The 19,440-nt window shown below is 53.4% G+C and overlaps 2 protein-coding genes across 11 annotated transcripts in view; both read left to right on the top strand.

The window, feature by feature from the left end:
- The window catches only part of LOC102938060 (alpha-1,6-mannosyl-glycoprotein 4-beta-N-acetylglucosaminyltransferase), a 33,625-nt gene extending 25,370 nt beyond the window's left edge, over nucleotides 1-8,255 (top strand). For all 9 annotated transcript variants that reach the window (XM_043533517.1, XM_027831731.3, XM_037885213.2 and 6 more), the window contains 2 exons: nucleotides 503-650; nucleotides 5,969-8,255. In XM_043533517.1, the coding sequence (XP_043389452.1) occupies nucleotides 503-650; nucleotides 5,969-7,113 (1,293 nt within the window). In that variant the 3' untranslated portion in view covers nucleotides 7,114-8,255. The remainder of the gene's footprint in view (nucleotides 1-502; nucleotides 651-5,968) is intronic.
- CACNA1S (calcium voltage-gated channel subunit alpha1 S) overlaps nucleotides 526-19,440 on the top strand; it is a 103,467-nt gene continuing 84,552 nt past the window's right edge. For both annotated transcript variants that reach the window (XM_043533514.1, XM_037885138.2), the window contains exons 1-2: nucleotides 526-650; nucleotides 12,541-14,888. In XM_043533514.1, the coding sequence (XP_043389449.1) occupies nucleotides 14,728-14,888 (161 nt within the window). In that variant the 5' untranslated portion in view covers nucleotides 526-650; nucleotides 12,541-14,727. The remainder of the gene's footprint in view (nucleotides 651-12,540; nucleotides 14,889-19,440) is intronic.

Below are 19,440 nucleotides of genomic sequence, written 5' to 3'. Positions count from 1 at the left end.
CTTGCCCTGCCCCACGGGCTTTCCCACATCCCCTCCCCTCACTCTGGGGTCTGTGCTCCCCTTGCCCTGCCCCACGGGCTGCCCCACATCCCCAGCCCCCACTCTGGGGTCTGTGCTCCCCTGGCCCTGCCCCAGGCTGCCCCGCATCCCTTCCCTGTCCCTCCCCTTGCCCTGTCCCATGGGCTTTCCCACATCCCCTCCCCTCACTCTGGGGTCCACGCTCCCCTCTCCTAACCCCACCTCCTGTCCCTGAATTGGGGGCTTCATGGCCTCTCCTCCCTTGCCGCACTCAGGTGGAGAAGTCTGAGCGGGGGAGGGCATGACTGGCGGGTGGGCGATGGCACAGGGCTGCTAGGGGATGCTGATCTCCAGCTCTAGCCCTCCTGAGCAAAGGGGGCTCTGGGCTGGAATGGACGCCCCGTGGCGGACGAGGTGTATCTGCCACAGGCCTGCCTTGGGGTGTGCTGACGGCAGCTAACGCTGGCTCTGCTCCGGCTCCCAGGAGGAGGTGAAACGCTGGGCCCAGGAAACGGTTCTGCAGCAACTCCAACCCGACGGGAACCTGCGCAGCTCCCAGGAGCTGTGGAACGTCCCTGCCTCCAGGAACGTCTCCTATCGCTACCTCGCCGGCTCCCCCCCCTCCAGGAAGAGTGAGTATCCCAGGACCGGCCTGCTTTAGCCTCCAGCGTTCTCTGCCTGCCGCTGGATCTGGAGAGAGACGGTCCAGAGCTGTGGTTATCAACCTTTTTGATACCAGGGGGTCTGACTTGCTGCCTTCCTAAACTGTGTCAGGGAGATCTCGGGGACTGGCGAGAAACGCTGGGTTAGAGGCACCACCATAGCAGAGTGACTGCTGGGACGCAGGCTGACCGATTTCTGTAACTGGCGCAGATGCAGACCGGGGGATATCCGGCTTGGCAGCAGCACGGCTGAGAAGGATCTGGGAGCTGTGGTGGATCACAACCTCCGCATGAGTCAGCGATGCCATGCTGTTGCAAAACAAGCAGATGCAATTTTAGGTTGCATTGAGAGAGGCACAGAATGCAAGTTGCAGGAGGTGATAGTACCGCTCTACTCGGCACTGGTTAGGCCTCAGCTGGAGTTCGGTGTCCAGTTTTGGTCACCGATGTCTAGAAAGGATGTAGAGAAACTGGAAAGGATCCAGAGGCGAGTGACAAAGATGATCAGAGGGATAGATTCCAAGCCCTACGAGCAAAGGCTGAAGGAACTGGCTATGTTTAGTTTGGAAAAGAGGAGATTAAGGGGGGACATGATAACGGTCTTCAGATACTTGAAAGGCTGCCATAAAAAAGATGGAGAAAGGTTGTTCTCTCTGGCCACAGAGGGCAGGACAAGAGGCGATGGGGTCAAACTACAGCAGAGCCGATTTAGATTAAACCTCAGGAAAAGCTTCCTATCGGTCAGAACAGCAGGACAATGGGACAGACGCCTCGGGAGCTTGTGGAAGCTCTTTCACTGGCGGCTTTCGGAAGGAGGCTGGAGCTGTCTGTCTGGGATGAGTTAGACACCACAAGTCCTGCATTGTGGCAGGGGGCTGGACCCTTGTGGTCCCTTCTAACTCTGTGCCTGTGTGCGGGTGCTGGGCTTGGCTGGCTCGCCCGTGGCGAGGCTCGCCCGTTTGAGAGGGCTGGGAGCGGCCTTGATGTTACTCAGAAGAATGGCGTGGGCTTTACTTGAGTTAACATCCTAGTGAAGACAAGGCAGGTTGTAGCTGTCACGTGAGTCCCCAGGTCAAGTTAAAGGCTAGGCTCCCCCGTAGCCTCTATCTGTTATCTCCTCTGAAAGCTACAAGCTGCCACACCCTCACGAGGGTTCTAGCAAACACACGGCTGAGTCTCTCCAGAGCGGCGGGAGACATTTGTCACTGAGGAGCTATTCACGTCCACGGGAGAGAGCCCAAAACAGAAACAACAGTGGGCTGTGGCTTTCCCTCTGCTGCAAGTGGGAGTGTGTGACCCCCTGCCCCCGGGGCTGAGACAAACCACAGGGCAGACTCACGTAGGGTGCAAAAGTCCACCAGAGTGTAGTGAGGCATTTCCCCACCCTGCCAAAGTCTCGCTGGGACTCACAGGCCTGGCCCAGGCAGCCCGTGAATTATTGCTTTGCTTTACTGCTTTACTTCCAAAAACAAACTCCACGATCCTGCGCCTGGCCCATCTTCCGCCCCCTAGAGCTCTGGCACCCAGTCAGCCGTCTCTGCAGAGGCTCTGGGCTGATCCTTTCCTTAGGAAGCAAAAGATAAAAGGTCTGTTCTCCTCCTTGGACAGCCAGCCACCTGCTGAGCTGTCCACTTCCCTTTTTAACTGCCCATTTGTTCATTACCTGGCAGCGATGCCGGCCTGAGTGGGCCCACAGCAGCCCCATAACCCTTGCCGGCTCAGTGTGGGGTTGGTGCCCCCCATCCCAGCCAGGAAGGGAGTTTCCCCTTGGCATAGCTGGCGTGACACTGTCACTCAATGGGCAAAAAGATCCGGCACAAGACATACAGATTCCTTCTAGCTCTCTTTGTGCAACCCTTGGTACCCCACTCCTGCTCAACCTTAGGGAAGGGGACCGGCAGAAGAGAGAGGAGACCCTGTCCTGACTTGTGTGTTCATGGAGGGTTTTCTGGGGGCAGGTAAATTCTCACTTGCATCAGTTTGGAGGTGCAGTGGGAGTGGTTGGGTCATCTGGGTCCAGGAGAGGTGGCAGCTATTCCACTATGATTAAACTACACAGGCTTGGAGCTTTTCACTGAGAACGATTAGGTAGGACACAAAGGGGAAATTAACAAGAGAACAAGATGAATAAGCAAGGGCTGGTACACACACATACACAGTTCTCCTGCAATTACCAGCATCATTAAACAATGGACATTTACCAGTGTGCTAGCTGCTACACAAACAATTTGTAAGATATGCTTCCTGACTCCTAGAGCCTACCACTGAAATACAGAAGACAGACACAAAGTTGGGGAAAGGAAGTGTCATCCGTCCCCCCCGTTTTACAGTCAGGGAACTGAAGCCTGGAGAAATGAAGGGTCAGATTTTCAAGACCTCTCAGCACACTGGGCAATGAGCATTTTATAAAGATCTGGCTCTTATTTAGGTGCCTAAATAGAAGCTGAGCTTTGTTGAGAAGGGGCTCCTAAGTGACACGTCCAACATAGCGCAGGAAATGTGTGTCACAGCCAGGAACGAATCCAAATCTCCTGAGTTCCAGCCAAGTGCTGTCACTCTCAAGACCCACAAGAAAGAGGACCCCAAAAATGCCCCCATGGCTGAACAGAGTAAAAGGGGTGGGTGGAGAGAAGAACACATCTTTTAAAAATTGGAAGTCAAATCCTACCGAGGAAAATGGAAAGGAGCATGAACCCTGGCCAGTCCAGTGTAAAAGTCTAGTTAGGCAGCCCAAAAATAATTTGAAGAGCAACTAGCAAAAGACACAAAAACTAACAGCACCTTTTAAAAGTACATCAGAAGCAGGAAGCTGCCAAACAAGCCGTGGGGCCACTGGACCATCGAGGTGCTAAAGGAGCACTCAAGGCAGATAAGGCCATTGCAGGGAAGCTAAATGAATTCTTTAAAATGGTCTTCAGTGCTGAGGATGTGAGGGAGGTTCGCAAACCTGAGCCATTCTTTTTAGGTGACAAATTTGAGGAACTGTCCCAGATTGGGGTGTCAGTCGAGGCGGTTTTGGAACAAATTGATAAACTAAACAGTAATAAGTCACCAGGGCCAGATGGGATTCACCCAAGAGTTCTGGAGGAACGCAAATGTGAAATTGCAGAACTATTAACTGTAGTCTCTAACCTCTCATTTAAATCAGCCTCTGCACCAGATGACTGGAAGATAGCTAATGTAACACCGATTTATTTTAATTTTTTTTAACAAGGCTGCAGAGGCAATCCTGGCAATTACAGATTGGTAAGCCTAACTTCAGTACCAGGCAAATTGGTTAGAACTATAGTAAAGAACAGAATTACCAGATACATAGATGAACATGATTTGTTTGGTAAGAATCAACACAGCTTTTATAAAGGGAAATCATGCCTCACCAATCTATTAGAATTCTTTGACGGGATCAACAAATATGTGGACAAGGGTGATCCACTTAGATTTTCAGAAAGCCTTTGACAAAGTCCCTCACCAAAGGCTCTTAAGCAAAGTAAGCAGTCATGGCATAAGAGAGAAGGTTCTCTCATAAATCAGTAACTGGTTAAAAGATAGGAAACAAAGGGTAGGAATAAATGATCAGTTTTCAGAATGGAGAAAGGTATATAGCGGGGTCCCCCAAGGATCTGAACGGGGACCAATGTGGTTCAACATATTCATAAATGATCTGGAAAAAGGGGTAAACAGTGAGGTGGCAAAGTCTGACACAGAATTACTCAAGACAGTTAAGTCCACAGCAGACTAACTGGGTGACTAGGCAACAAAATAGCAGATGAAATTCAATGTTTATAAATGCAAATTAATGGACATTAGAAAGCGTAATCCCAACTATACATACAAAATGGGATCTAATTTTGCTGTTACCACTCAAGGAAGAGATCTTGGAGTCATTGTGGAAAACATCCACTCAATGCGCAGCAGCAGTCAAAAAAGCGAACAGAACGTTAGGAACCATACACCAGAAAATATCATGCCACTATATAAAGCCATTGTACACCCACACCTTGAATACTGCATGCAGTTCTGGTCACTTCATCTCAAAAAAGATATATTAGAATTGGAAAAAGTACAGAGAAGGGCAACAAAAACAATTAGGGGTGTGGAACAGCTTCCAGATGAGGAGAGATTAAGAAGACTGGCTGTTTAGCTTAGAAATGAGACGGCTAAGGGGGGATATGATAGAGGTGTGTAAAATCGTGACTGGGGTGGAGAAAGTGACTAAAGAAGTGTACTGTACCCTTTCACATAACACAAGATCACCTGGTGACATCAATCGGCAGCAGGTTTAAAACAAACAAAAGGAAGTATTTCTTCACGCAACACACAGTCAACCTGTGGGAATCATTGCCAGGGGATGGTGTGAAGGCCAAAAGTATAATTGGGAACAAAAAAGAATTAGGAAAGTTCAATGGCTATTAACATGCTCTGGGTGTCCCTAATGCAACCCCATGCTCTGGGTGTCCCTAAATCTCTCACTGCCTGAAGCTGGGACTGGGCGGCAGGGGATGGATCACTCGATAATTGCTCTGTTCTGTTCGCTCCCTCTGAAGCACCTGGCACCAGCGATTGTCGAAAGACAGGCTACAGGGCTAGATGGACCATCACTCTGACCCGGGATGGCCGTTCTTATGTCATTCAGACCTTCTGTAGGCTGCTCGCCTGTCCCCTCACAGCCCAGGCAGGAGGGACCCTACCCCCAGACCCTACCCCCAGGCCCTTTTCTTCGGGCTTCGGCTTTATTTCTGCCACACAATGCTAATGCAGCACATCAGTCATCTCTGCCCCTAACCTGGAGTCTCCTGCAGGGACCTGCCTATTCCCTACAAGTTCCCACTCTACAGACTACTTGCCTGGGGGTCAGACCCTGCCCCAGCGCCTCACACAGGAGCCAACTTGCTTCCCGTAGCTCTCCTGCTGGACCCAGGCCTTCCTTCCCTCCTCTTCCCAGTTGAGCCATGCTGGCTTCGATAATCACCAGATCCCTTGTGGATCCATCTCAGGTGGGATGTAGCCGATCCATCATCTGTAAGGCTCGGCACAACTCCCCGTAAAGGCCCAGCCACCCTCTGAGACAGTCCTAAAAGCTACAGTACAGGGCGTCAGCCTGCGCTGAAACACAAGGACCTGCTATTGGCTTCAGATGAAATCAGCTAGGCTTGCACCCTCATGGGGATTTAGGTGCCCAACTCTCCTGGATTTCAAAGGGAGTTAGGCACCCAAATATCATGAAGGTCTGGGCCTTCCTGACGTGTCAGTGGTGCTCATGTCTGTCCTTTCATCTCTCCGCGTTTCAGAGTTCCTCACTGTGGGGCTGTCGTCTGTCAAGCGGAAGCGAGGAAACTACCTCCTGGACACGCTGAAGTCCATCTTCAGTCAGTCAACCCAGGAGGAGCTGGAGGAGATGGTGGTGGTGGTGCACCTGGCTGACCCGGACTCGGAGTGGAACACCCAGGTGGTGATGGACATTACCGCAAGATTCACTCCCCACCTCCTCCGGGGCCAGCTGCTGGTTATCCATGCCCCTCCGGAGTGCTACCCGCCCCTGGAAGGCCTGAAGAGGAACTACAATGATGCCGAGGATCGAGTGCAGTTCAGATCCAAGCAGAACGTGGACTATGCTTATCTCCTCAGCTTCTCTGCCAACCTTTCCTCCTACTACCTCATGATTGAGGACGACGTGGAGTGCTCCAAGTCCTTCTTCACGGCCATCAGGAAGGCAGTGGCATCCCAGGAAGGCTCCTACTGGGTCATGCTGGAGTTCTCCAAGCTGGGCTACATTGGCAAACTCTACCACTCCAGCGACCTGCCCCAGCTGGCCCAGTTCCTGCTGCTGTTCTACCAGGAAATGCCGTGTGACTGGCTGCTGGGGCACTTCCGCCTGCTGCTCACCCAGAAGAAGGTGATTCGCTTCAAGCCATCCCTCTTCCAGCACATGGGCCTGTACTCCTCCTTCCAGGGGACAGTCAACCGGCTGAAAGACGATGACTTTGAGGCAGATTCCTTGGACCTGCCTGACAACCCCCCGGCTGTGATGTTCACAGACATGGACACCTTTGAGGCCTACCTGCCCAGCAAGGCCTACAGCACGATGCCGGAGTACTTCTGGGGGAAAGCCCCAGCTGCCGGCAGCCACTTCACCATCGTGTTCCACCAGCCTGCCCGTATCTCACGGCTCCAGGTCCACACCGGCTCCAAGGAGCGCCACAGCGACTATCTCCGCGCGGGGGCCGTGGAGCTGGGCCGCCAGCGGCAGGGGAATGGCACGGGCTGTGCTCTGTACACCCGCATCGGAGCCTTTGAGAAGGGACACTTTGAACGGATGGGCTTGGAGAACAGCACGGCGGCCGCCGCGGAGTGCGTGCGGATCCTCGTGACGGAGAGTCAGAGCGAATGGCTGATCATCCGCAGCATCAGCATCTGGACCACGCCAAACAGCTAAAGGGGGTGCAGGGACAGAGGCACTGCTGGTGATCTGCACGGCAGGGAGCTGGCCTCCCTTCTCAGGGGCGAGCGAGCGGTTTGGGGGTGTCTGGTGCAATGAGGGGCAACGGAGGGTGGTGGCACTGGCCCCCCCCCAGGCAATGGCACCCTGCAGGGGAGGCACAGTCAGGGCCGAGTGAGGAAGGAAGATGGGGCAGTGAGGGTCAGGGCAGTGGCACGGCAGGACCCTGGTAGCGTGGCAGGATGGTGCATGAGGGCAAGAAATGGGAGCTAATGCAGCACATTGATACTCAGGGCACCCTATGTCGTTGGGCACTAACTGCCAGGTATCGGCGAGCCTGGCCCCCCGCCTGGCCCCACAGAGCTGACTGACTCCTCTGAACTGCTTCCTTTGGGGGCCATGCAGTCAGAACCAGGCCCGGGTAGGGTGTCCCGCTGGGCCAGACCCCAGGAGCGAGACCTGGAATGGTGCTTGCAGCAGACCGCTGGGGCTCTGGAGAGGTCAGGAGAGCCAGCAGTGCCTGGCTCGGGGCAGGTCTACCGGGGAACTCTAGCCCAGACATGGGCAAAATCAACACCCCAGCGGGTGAGGTTGCTCCCAGGGCAGAGGCGGCCACGTGGGAAACCTTGGCTCAGGATCCTACTGCTCACAGCCGACCTGCTCTACCCATGACAGTTTAGAGCTGGGCGTCCAACCTCTCCAGCCTGACGGCCAAAATGCTGTACCCCGAATGCCAGGGGGCTACACTCAGGGTGAGAGGGGCAGGTTATTAATCACATTCATTACAGCAGTGCCTAGGAACCAACCAAAATCAGGGTCTGGTTGTGGTAGATGCTGTACAAACACAGAGTAGCAGACAATCCCTGCCCTTACGTGCTTACAATCTAACCAGACAAGACAGCCTCCTTGCCAGCCCCCTCCTCACTCCTGACTTCTTCACAAACCAAACTGAGACGCTAGAAGCAGGGCCTTGTGTGGCCCCTGGCACCATGGGGCCAAATACAGGGGCAAGAACTCCTCCGTTCTGTGGCAGCGTTCATCTAGTGTATCCACGGTTAGGCTCAAGCCTTAGACAATCGCAAGATTGGCTTTAAAGTCATGAGATTTTTACAAACTTAATAAATATTTGGTTCTTTTCACTTGCCTTCTGGTGTCTGAGCTTTTAGGGTCACGTTTTTAAACTTTTCTCCACCACCAGGGGCTGGGGGGGGGAAGAACCCTTAATATTTGTTTGAGGTGCAAGCTGAGATTCTCTTATATTCACTTGACTTCAGGAGCTAGAACTTATAAAGAGTATTAGACATCATGACACAATACAATCGTGGGAATTGGCAACACTGGGTATTCCCAGGACACACCCTTCCTTGCCAGTCCCAAGCACACACAGCTGGCTCCCTGGGCCTTGGCTTCTGTGCTGCTCCATAGACGACCGAGAGGCCAGCCTGCACTTCTGGCCCGCTCCTCCACTCCTTGCCTACATGCTAAACTGGAGCCTGGCAACCCAAACTCGCAGCCAGCTCTCAGAGGCATTCTACACTGCAGTGTAAGCCGGGGTTAGTGGGACTTGAGTCCGTGGACCCTGCGTTTGGGAGTGTCCATGCGCTAGGTTTACAATTTCAGGACACAGGCCCCAGCGTCCACACTGCAGTACTGAAACCGGAGTCAAACCACCCTATCCCAGGCTTCCTAGTGCCATCGCCAACTGTGGCCGCTTTAGCTCCTGGTGCAGTGTGGGAAAACGTGACTGTCCGCCCTGCACGCGGCAGGAAGCTGTTACGGCCCATCGAGTTCCCAACACCTCCTGCCAAGCCGTCTTTTGGGTCTGCACGCTCCCAGCAATCAGAGCCAGCAACCGGGAGGAGTCCCCGGTTGAAGAGCTTCTCTTGTTTGTGCTTTCACTCCTGTTTCAGCAAACGGGAAGCGCATCTCTGAGACACTGGTGGGCAGGGGCATGTGTGGGAATTTCAATTTGACCGCTTTTGGAGGGGCAAGTTAAACACATACATATTATACACATTAAACCATATCAACACACGCACCTACCATCTGCATAGAAATAAACAGTGCTACATTCACCATTGCAACGAAAATCCGTGCACCGGAGAGCCATCTGAATACAGGTATCCACAGCCTCTTCTGTGTTCACGCTGTTGGTTAAGTCAGTCTTTACTGCAAGAATTCACAGTTGCTGAAGACCAACTTCTGACAGGCTGCTGCAAAGTCTATGAAGTTTGCACTTTTTAGCACTAAAACCGTTTTCTGCAGTTGCAACTGTAATAGGTAATGGTGCCAAAAGCACCAATAGGTCAAATCCGTCAGGATACAGAAGTTCCAGGTCATGTTCTGTACAGACCTTCATGAGTTCCAGAAAAGATATTCTGTTGTCTGGTTCCTGAGCCTTTCAAATAGGTTCAGTGTGGTGGACTAATAAATCATATTGCATCTCAGGAACTCTGCACTGAAATTTTTCGTTCAGTTTCCCTTTCGATATATTAACAGTTTTCCTGTTTTTTGCAGTGAGATAGGCCACAACTTTGCGGATTAAATTGTCCGGCGATTTCACTTATTGCAGCCCTGAGTGCAGGGGAAAAAGCAATCCACTTTATCTTTTAAAGATTCCAAACGGCAGGATGCGGTGTGACTGCCGTAAAAATGATCCAGAGTTTTTGCTGGTTCCTGTAAGTTGGCATTTGCAGATTCAGTTCAGTAGCTTGCTGTTCAACTTTTATGAAGTACCCGTGCAACTTCTCTTCCATTCTCAGGTTGTGCAAAGTTTTCAGCAACTCTCTATTGCATTTATTGCACAGGCAAAATCAGTGTTTTCCCCCTGCAAGAAAGGGATAGCATAATACACACAGCCAACAATACCAAGCTGCAGGTTGTGAATTTGAAACCCATCTGTACCACAAGCCCCTTTGCTTCTGCTGACACGCTTGCTTTGCTGGCATTCTGCTGAGTATTGATGAAAGTTTCTCTAGTAACAGAAAACTATTCATCTGGGACCTGCAAAGCTTGGCAGTGTGAATACCAGCGCACTTCATGAGGACCCAGAAGACGTGTTTCTTGACCACTGTATTCGTTGCCATTGATGCTTGAAGTCCCTTCTGTCTGTGTCATGGTGTCCTTCTGTAGTTTTTTAGAGACGGAGCTGTGGTAACTACGGGGTGGATGAAGTATACAGGTTCTGAACAAGTCCAAAAACGTTCTTGGAAACAGTAGTAGAGCTCAAAGGAGTAACCAGGACTAAATGCAGACACTGCGCATAGCAATGTGTGTAAACAGCACGGGGCTGTTTTGTTTGGTGGTTAACAATCATCCAGCAAGAGCCATTGATGGGATTTCTCCCCCCTAACTTCTGTGTATGTGGGCCAAGACATTACACCTCCCAGGTCTAAGAGACAGTGCAGGGCATCTCGCAGACGAATTGAACCTTGTTGTGTAGTTATTACGTTGGTTATCAATATGTGTAATTGTGTATTGTATTAATGTTGGGGTTTTAAGCATTATTGTTATTAAGTTTTGGCTTGGAAGGGAAGACGTGGTATTGGGAGCTGTGCCTTCAAGGGCTGAGCTTCCCAGACAGAGAGTCTGGGCAGGGTGCCGTGAAGCTCTTGTTGTTTTGCACAGCCAGCTGAAACTAGGCACAGAAGTGCTTGTGACCACCTTCAGCACCGAGGCCCAGATCCTCAAGGGTATTTAGACTGCTAAATGCCATTGAAATCAATAGAATCACCTCTGTGCTCTGGGTGTGATCTCTGAATGCCACAGTACCCACTGGGCTCTGCTGAGGACTCTCAGGCCTCCAAAGTGAGCCGGCCAACTGGTGGATTTGATTGGGAGCCAGGTGCAACTCGGGGCTGGCGCAGAGTTTGCCTCCTAACACGGGGCAGTTTGGGAGGAATCTCCCTTGGCAGTTTGGGGCTGAGTCAAAGCCTGCAAACTCTTTAACCACAAAAAGGCACCCGCAAATCCAGCTCCGTGATGGTCCCATGGTACCATTCAGGATGATCTTGTGTCTTCTAAGGCTGGCGGTATCCCTGCCAGAGGCAGAGTCTGTCTAGCCAGAAAACATCACCTCTGAATTTGCCATGTAGGCCTGATATTTCTTCACACAGAGCCTTAGAAAACCCCAGGAGCCACCACCAATGTCAGTCCTCTGTGGTTAATCCTTCCTGGCCAAGGGGATGGCACGGAGCAGGGAGCAGACCCTCCTTGGGTCTTCCATTCACACACTGCTGGATCTCTGCCTTTAAAAGCACACACCCAGTCAGTGATCGGTCAGTGTGTGCAATTACTTACAGCTGTGACTGGGGTGGAGGAAAACCATCAATCAAGGTGTGTGTACCAATTCTGGTACAGTAGCAGTTCTGCAGAAAAGGACCTGGGGATTACAATGGATGAGAAGCTGGATATGAGTCAGCAGTGTGCCCTTGTTGCTAAGAAGGCCAATGGCATTTTGGGCTGTATTAGTAGGAGCATTGCCAGCAGATCGAGGGAAGTGATTATTCCCCTCTATTCGGCACTGGTGAGGTCACATCTGGAGTATTGTGTTCAGTTTTGGGCCCCCCCACTACAGAAGGGATGTGGACAAATTGGAGAGAGTCCAGTGGAGGGCAACAAAAATGATTAGGGGGCTGGGGCACATGACTTACGAGGAGAGGCTGAAGGAACTGGGCTTCTTCAGTCTGCAGAAGAAAAGAGTGAGAGGGGATTTGATAGCAGCCTTCAGCTACCTGAAGGGGGGGTCCAAAGAGGATGGAGCTGGGCTGTTCTCAGTGGTGGCAGATGACAGAACGAGGAGCAGTGGTCTCAAGTTGCTGTGCGGGAGGTCTAGGTTGGGTATTAGGAAACACTATTTCACAAGGAGGGTGGTGAAGTACTGGAATGGGTTCCCTAGGGAGGTGGTGGAATCTTCATCCTTAGAGGTTTTTAAGGCCTGGCTTGATAAAGCCCTGGCTGTGATGATTTAGTTGGGGTTGGTCCTGCTTTGAGCAGGGGGTTGGACTAGATGACCTCCTGAGGTCTCTTCCAACCCTGATCTTCTATGATTCTAATTCCAAGCTGCTCGCCAGACCCCGGCTAGCCACGAGATGTCCCCAGAGACCCTCCCTTGCACAGACAGCTGCTAGTGGCACGGGGACAGGGCTGAGGTGCTCAGAGCTCCCCGCCGGGGCTGCAGCCGTAGCTGAGCTCATAGGTTGAATCCCAAGTGACATGGGGACAGTGATTAGTGGGAGAAGGAGGGAGGGAGGGCAAAATGGGGTCCCACTCAGGATTGCAGTCAGATGTGGTGAACGCAGCCCATGATGCCTCCAGGGACCCCATCATTTGTCGGGGGTGGGAAGGAATATTTGACCCTAAAATGCAGGAAATGATTGAGGGGGGTTGTGTGGAATTAATGTTGCTAATTTTACCCCTTTACAGCTGAGCTGATGCTCCCAGAGGACGCAGCGATGGACGGGAACAGCTGCAGCGTCTCCCCTCCCCCCATTGGCTAGCAGGCCTGTAGCTATGGGATTCTCCTTCAGGACTGTGTTGCACCGGGGCTGCTGGCCCGTGAATTGGGATGCTCCCAAGCCAGGCAGTTCCATGGTGGATGACATGATCCTGAGATGATATAAGCCATAGCAGGGATACTCTGAGAGCAGCAGGGTGATAGCAGAGTGGTTAGCACCTCCAGCTGCAAGGCAGGGAAAGGGGGTTCTGTCCCTGGCGTGTTGGCTGATGTGGGGCCAATCCCCAAATCACGTGGGGCTGTAGTTTCTCTGCTTGTAAAATAGGGACACTGACATGTTCTTTCTTTGTCAAGTGCTCACAGAGCAGAGTTAATAAGCGCTATAGAAGTGCGAGAGATGGTTGTTTTGTCAGCTCTGCCGTGGATTTGCTGCATGACTCTGAGCACGTTGCCGCTCCAGGCCTCAGTTTCCCCACCTGTGAAATGGGGATAATACATCTGACCCACCTTTCTAAAGAGCTTTGAAATCTGCAGATACAAGGCTCTCTGTAGGTGCTCGGTATTATTATCTAGTAATGTTCTTAAAACACATCCAGGGTAAAGGCCCCTGTAGCAGGGCAAAGTCTAATTCATCTCCTGGAGTATTTAACTGTTTGTATGTAGACGTTTCCCTAGGGGACATGCAGGCAGATCACACAGTGTAAAACTCAGCGATGCGAGGGAGGGGTAAGACAAGGTGTTGGGTGTTGGTGCTAGCCAGTCCTAGACCCTTTTAGGCGGTGAAATCCAGAACAAGCCCTATAGAATCCTTGAAATGTGGGGCTGGAAGGGACCTTGGGAAGTCATCAAGTGCAGCCCCCTTGCACTGAGGCAGGGCCAAGTAAACCTAGACCAGCCCTGGCAGGCGTGTGTTCAACCTGCTCTTAAAAATCCCCAATGATGGAGATTCCACAACCTCCCTTGGCAGCCTGCTCCAGAGCTTAACCACCCTTAGAAAGCACTGAATTTCCCCGGCAGCCGAGCGGAGGCAGAAGGAGACATGGGCTGTGTTCCTCGCTCTGGATGAGGCTAACGGCACTGCTGACCCCCCCTCCTTTGTGCCCCTCTGCTGGACGGGCCTTGGAGAAGTGCCTGCTAGTTACAGTCAGGATCCAGGGGCAAACGCTCCGAGTTCAGCATGTGCTTTCTGTGGCTACTCTGCATGTTCTGTGCCTGGCTCTGCTCCTGTGGGACTTTGACCCAGATTTGCAAAGGAAGTTAGGTGCCTGATTCTCATTGAGCTCAGATGCCTGAATCCTTTCGAGGATCTGGCCTGCCCCGCTCTGTTCCTCTTCTGCAAAATGGGGATCAGAAGTCTAACTTCCTCCCACTCGTGTCTGGTTAGATTCTAGGCTTGTTGGGACAGGGATTCTCTCTCATGTACATGCAGCGCCTAGCAGAGCGGGGTTTCCGTACACTCCCTGATTCTGGTTAATAACAACATTTGCTTTGGCGGGGAATGTTTGTCCCAACAAACACACTGGCTGGAAGGATCACTGGAAAGCAAACACCAGACGGGAGAGGCGAATCCATTTCCAAATGCCCATCGCTATTCCGATAGGATTTATCTGCCGCAGTCACCCAACCCAAGCGAGGACTGATACTCCATTCTTCATACGCACCATGGGCCCAGCTGGACAAAGCAGGCGACTTGTGTAGTTTAAACAGCCTGATGATTCCTTGGGCTGCTTCAAAAGCCAGAGGGAAACGGGGCAGAGGGCCAGGGAGAGAGCTGAAGTGGGATGAAGAGGGTTTTTCTTGGGGTATTTCCCTCTGGAAGTGGGTCCCTCACCCCCACTCCTAACCTGGAGCTGAAGCTTGGGAAGCAGTTACCAGCTTTGGGATAAGCAACAGCTGCTGGGCTTCTTTTGCTGTCTCAGGAACTCTGACAGCACCAGGGAGCGGGGACGGTGTCTAATTTTAAACTCATGCCTGGTGCATTTGTGTATGTGTGAGTGCACTTTCCAGCCACCCCCCCGCCTTCCCCCTCTGCACTGAGGAGACTGGCTCGGCAGAAGAGAACCAGAAGGGGCTTCGGGCAGAGGACGGGGGTCTCATCTGTGGGAGGAGGGGACGGGGGGAGAACGGCTGGAGGAGGCAGCTAGGGAAGGAAGATCATGGAGCCTGCTTCTGCCCAGGATGATCAGAAGAAAAAGCAACAGAGAGAAAAGTCGAAGAAACCGGTGCCACCCGCAGCCCCCCGACCAGCCAGGGCTCTGTTCTGCTTAACCCTTCAGCACCCGCTGCGGAAAGCCTGCATCGGCATTGTGGAATGGAAGTATCCTTTCCGTCCAGGCGGGGAGGGGAGACGGGACCTGCGTGGGGGTGTCTAGAAACACGGGAGGCCGACACCCGGCAAAGCGAAGGGGGCATTGGAAAGCATGCGGAGGGACTGCCTCAACGCAGCGGCGAGCTAGAGGAAAGTGCGTGCCCAAGGCACGGGGGAGAATGTTTGGGGCCATTTGGTGGGTGTGGACAGGTTTTTACATTCGGTGAGCGATAGAGCTGGTTCCCCTGTTCCGGACGGCTGACGAAGTGCCTGTTTGTACAGTCTGTCTCGCTGGCGATGCGAAAGAGCAGGGGAGGCCAAGAAAAGGCTAAATATACATGAGAAGGAATGAGGGGCCCGATTCTGCGATCCCGCTGCACTCGGTGGCATAAAGCTGGAGTCAGGGAGATCAGGATCTGGCCTGTGTTTTCTTGGGGCGAGGTCGCAGATGGTAATTGATGTGCTCAGTGGAAGGGGGGCTGTTTGGGTGAGAGAAACGGAGGAGATTTGGATCAGGGACACTGCGGCTTCTGTTCAGTCTCTTTGGTACCAAGCAAAGATGGGGCCAAGGGAAATAATCGCAGGGGTTCCCTTCTCCCATGCGTTGTGCAGCCAGGCGAGGGGGGGAGAAGGGTAGACGTTGCTTTCACTTCAGGAGGGAAGGTGCTGGCGGGAATCCAAGGAAGGCACAAACCATCTTGGGGAAGGAATGCGAGCGAATCAACCAGCGAGGGGGAGAGAACCGACACGCAGGGGCAGGGGGCACCTGTGCCAAGGGTGCGTTGCGTGCCGGTGGCGGGAAGGTGCCGGCTGATTGGAGAAGCCGGGGCAGGGATCGGGGTGTGGCGGGGAGAGGATGCGCTTCGCTCGGGAGGCAGGAAAGGGAAAAAGGTGGAGGCGGCCCGGAGCGGGGCGTCGGGGAGAAAATGTCAGGCCGGGAAAGTAAAGTGTGTGGCGGGGGGAGCGACTGAGAGGGACTCTGCGAGCTGCTTGGAATAGCTCAGCCAGTGCGTCGGCCGCTCGCCCGCAGCTGCTGTCTGACATCACAGATGGATGGCTCTGCCTGCCCCTCCGCCATTCCCTTCTCTCTCCCTCTTTCTTTCCTTCTCCCTTTTTCTCTCCTTCTTGCTCTGTCTTTCCCCCACACCTCGCTCTCTCCATCCAGCACTCCCCTAGGCTCCCCTCTCTCTGATCCCTGCTCTGCTAAAAGCTCGCTCTCGCTCAAAGAGGAATGAGTTCAGGCCCTGTGTGATACAGGGGGTCAAACCACATGGCCCCATTGGGCCCTTCTGGCCTCAGATCTGGACCCTGGAGCAGGGATGAGGGCACGGCAGCCCAGAGGGGTTGGGAGCTAAGCCCCAGCCGGGGGGCTGAAGTGGAGCCCATGCGGGGCGGAAGAACCTTTTGTGTGTTTGGATTCTTGTTACCCTGGAAGGGGTGAAATTGTAGTTACAGACTTGGCTGGAGGCTGGGCCCCATCGCCACCTCCAGCCTGTGTGGGGAAGGCTGAAGGTTGGGGGCCACCTCAGAGGAGGAAAGGGAGGCAGGGAGTGCCTGCAGTGCCAGGCGTGGCCTGCAGAGAGTGCTACAGGGCAGCTGCGGCTGCTTCCAGCTAATAGCCCGAGGCCCGGAATTGGGAAGGGATTTAGGCACTGCGGTGCTCAGAAGCCTACATATCCTTTTCAGTAGGGACTTGGGCGCCACAATCTCCTTGGCAGTCAGCGGCATTCTGCCTCCAACCGTGTCCATCGCTGAATATATGTAACGAGCTGGGCCTTGCTCCATTAGCTCAAATGACGGAGGCTGTTGGTTTTAGGACCCCGAGGGGCCCAGATTCACCCCAGGTGTACTAGGCTGCAGTCTGGCCATCAGGCATGTCGTATGGGTCCTTTCTTGACTTGAGGGCGCTATCCCACTGCTGGGGAAATCAATGTAACAAGGGAGAGGGGGGGTCGTCCTATGGGCACACGCTGGCTGGTTGGCCATCAGGGTCCCTGTACTGTGGGCTGCAGGCTTCTCTCTCGGACTCGGTACTGAAGCACTGCGCCAGCCGGGTGCCCCGCACTGCTGGATCAGACCTGAAGTGTGGGGCACGGCCGTCGAAGGCTTTGTGGTACCTTTTGGAAGAAATGGCGCATGGGGCCTTTGTCTTGGGTACGCTCCAGTTTGGCACGTTCTGCCGCGTGTGGCAAATTGCCGGTACGATTATGATGGGTCCCACGCTTCCTCTTCTTCGGGGGTGGGGAGGGGAGTTCAGGGCTCAGTTTCGTGCCCCTTAACTAGGGTATTTACTGTCCCACTAGTAACCCAGAGATGGGTAGTGGAGAGGGAGGGACCCAGGCCTGCCCTTTACTCCAGGTCCAAGCCCAGGGGCCCTAGGGTTAGCAGTAAACCACTCGAACTCGTGCTTCCTTCCCCTGGGCTACTTCCCGCTCCTGCTCTTCAGCTTGTGGGGCTTCCTGCCCTCTCTTTCTGCACAAGCCGGGTGTCTCTTTACCCGGGTCTTGGTCTTGGCCGGGTCTTGGTCTTCCAGCCAGCCATGGCACTTCTCCAAACTCTCCTCCACTTCAACTCCTCCAAACTGCTCTCTGCTCCAACTGCAAACCACTCTGCTCCAACTCCTTCCCCTGGCTGATTGAAGCGGGGGGGGGGGGGGGGTTGGGGGGATTAATCAGGTGACTGGCTTCAGGTGCTTTTAATTAATTTATAGAAACCTTTCTTCCCTCTACAGGGAATAAGGCTTCTCCTCATCCTGGGACTTACATCTCTCTCCTAGATCACTCTCCTGCTGTCGCCGTCACCCTGGTGTCCCGCCCCGATACAAAATGGCGGGACCTCCTGCCACCTTCAGAGGGTGAGGAGCCCCGGTGGGCCGGCCTCTATTCCACCTTGGTCCCGAGGCCCGCCGGGGATATCAGTTGGCGGCTCCTTCACGGAGCCGTGAGCACGGGCGTGTTCTTGGCGCGGTTCACCCCTATCCCAGACACCTGCCCCTTTTGCGGCGTGAGGGAAACCCTGGCGCACATATATCTGGAGTGTGCCAGGCTGGAGCCCCTATTCCGGCTCCTCACCAATATTTTATTATGTTTTTGGCTGCACTTTTCCCTTCACCTTCTTATTTATGCACTCCCTATTGGCGGCCCCACAAAGTCACGGGGCTCCTGGTCAACCACCTCCTGGCCCTAGCTAAAATGGCCATCTATAAAACCAGAGTGAGGAGGTTGGCCGATGGAGTCTCCTGTGACTGTGGGGCCCCTTTCCGATCCTCGGTCCGTGCACGTATCTGGGCAGAGTTCCTCTGGGCGGTGTCCACTGACTCCCTTGATGCCTTTGAGGAGCAGTGGGAGCTGTCCGGGGTTCTCTGCTCAGTGTCTCCGTCCGGTTCCCTTCATTTGACCCTTTGACCGCACTCCTGTCCCTGTTATTTCATTAGTTGTCCCCCGGATTTATTTGGTATCCAGGTCCTGTGGATCCCCCTCTTAGGCTGGGGGGGATCCTTTAGCAGTGGACGGCTTCACCTCTTTCCCGGATTCCAATAGGATCACTCTCCTGCTGCCTTCTGGCCGTGCTATATCACACTCCTTAAAATCCTTCCTGCATCATAGCTGTTATTGACTCCTCCTCCCTCCCATGCAGTGTTCCACCCCAGAAGTGGCTGCATTTCAGTGGGGAGTGAGCAATCCCTGTCCTACCCTGTGCAAAGGGCTATGGGACCTGGTGTTGTTGTTTTTTTATCCTTTTAATAATAACGCTCTGGGCTGCCTTTGACCAAGGCTCTGTCGCTGCTTTACAAACATGTAATGAATTAATTCTCACAACTGCTCCACGCGGCTGTAACGGGAGTAGTGCCCTGAAGCTGCACATGGGACAAGAGACACCGAAAGCAGAAGTGACTAGCTCAGGGTCAGCCTGCAAATCAGCAGCACATCTGGGACTAGAACCTATGACCCTTAGGTCACTGCCGTAACCTCAGAACCTTGGTAGCCATGAGAGCGAATGGGTCTGCTATGTCCAGGGAGCTCTAGACTGGAAGGAGGAAAGAGACAGGTGCGCCAGCAGGAAGGTCAAAGAAGCAGTCACTGCAAACAGGGTAGGGGACAGCATGTGTGTGTGAGAGAGTCCTCTGCAGCATCAGGTTACACTGGTACCCACAATGCAGCAGGTTCTATTTATACCCACAATGCACTGGGTACTATTTATACCCACAATGCCCCTGGTTCACCTGGTTTATTGCTTTGGGGGTTGCAACGAGAGGAAGTGGCCTAGTTTTGGCCCACTCAAGGTAGCATTTGCTCAAAGGTCAGGCCGGTTGCTTGGTAGGGGGTTAATTGTAACCGAGCTTTGTGAGCGTTCTGGGGGTGTACGGAGTGGGGTTTGTGAGTGCTGGGGTGCTGGGGGCTGCGGTGTGGGGACATGTGCCCCATTACTGGTATACATGGCACCTGGATGCCACCCTCGCTTCACAATGCTCAGAAGGCAGGTTGCTTATCCGGTGCCTGGTGGAGCTTGCTCCCTGTCATGCCCCAGAAAACCTGGCCATAAAAGCCAGCAAATTTCCAGG

The sequence above is a fragment of the Chelonia mydas genome, chromosome 21 (assembly GCF_015237465.2).
Source record: "Chelonia mydas isolate rCheMyd1 chromosome 21, rCheMyd1.pri.v2, whole genome shotgun sequence".
Lineage (NCBI taxonomy): Eukaryota > Metazoa > Chordata > Testudines > Cheloniidae > Chelonia > Chelonia mydas.
The sequence above is the reverse complement of the archived record's forward strand: the minus strand, read 5'-3'. Positions and strand labels throughout refer to the sequence as shown.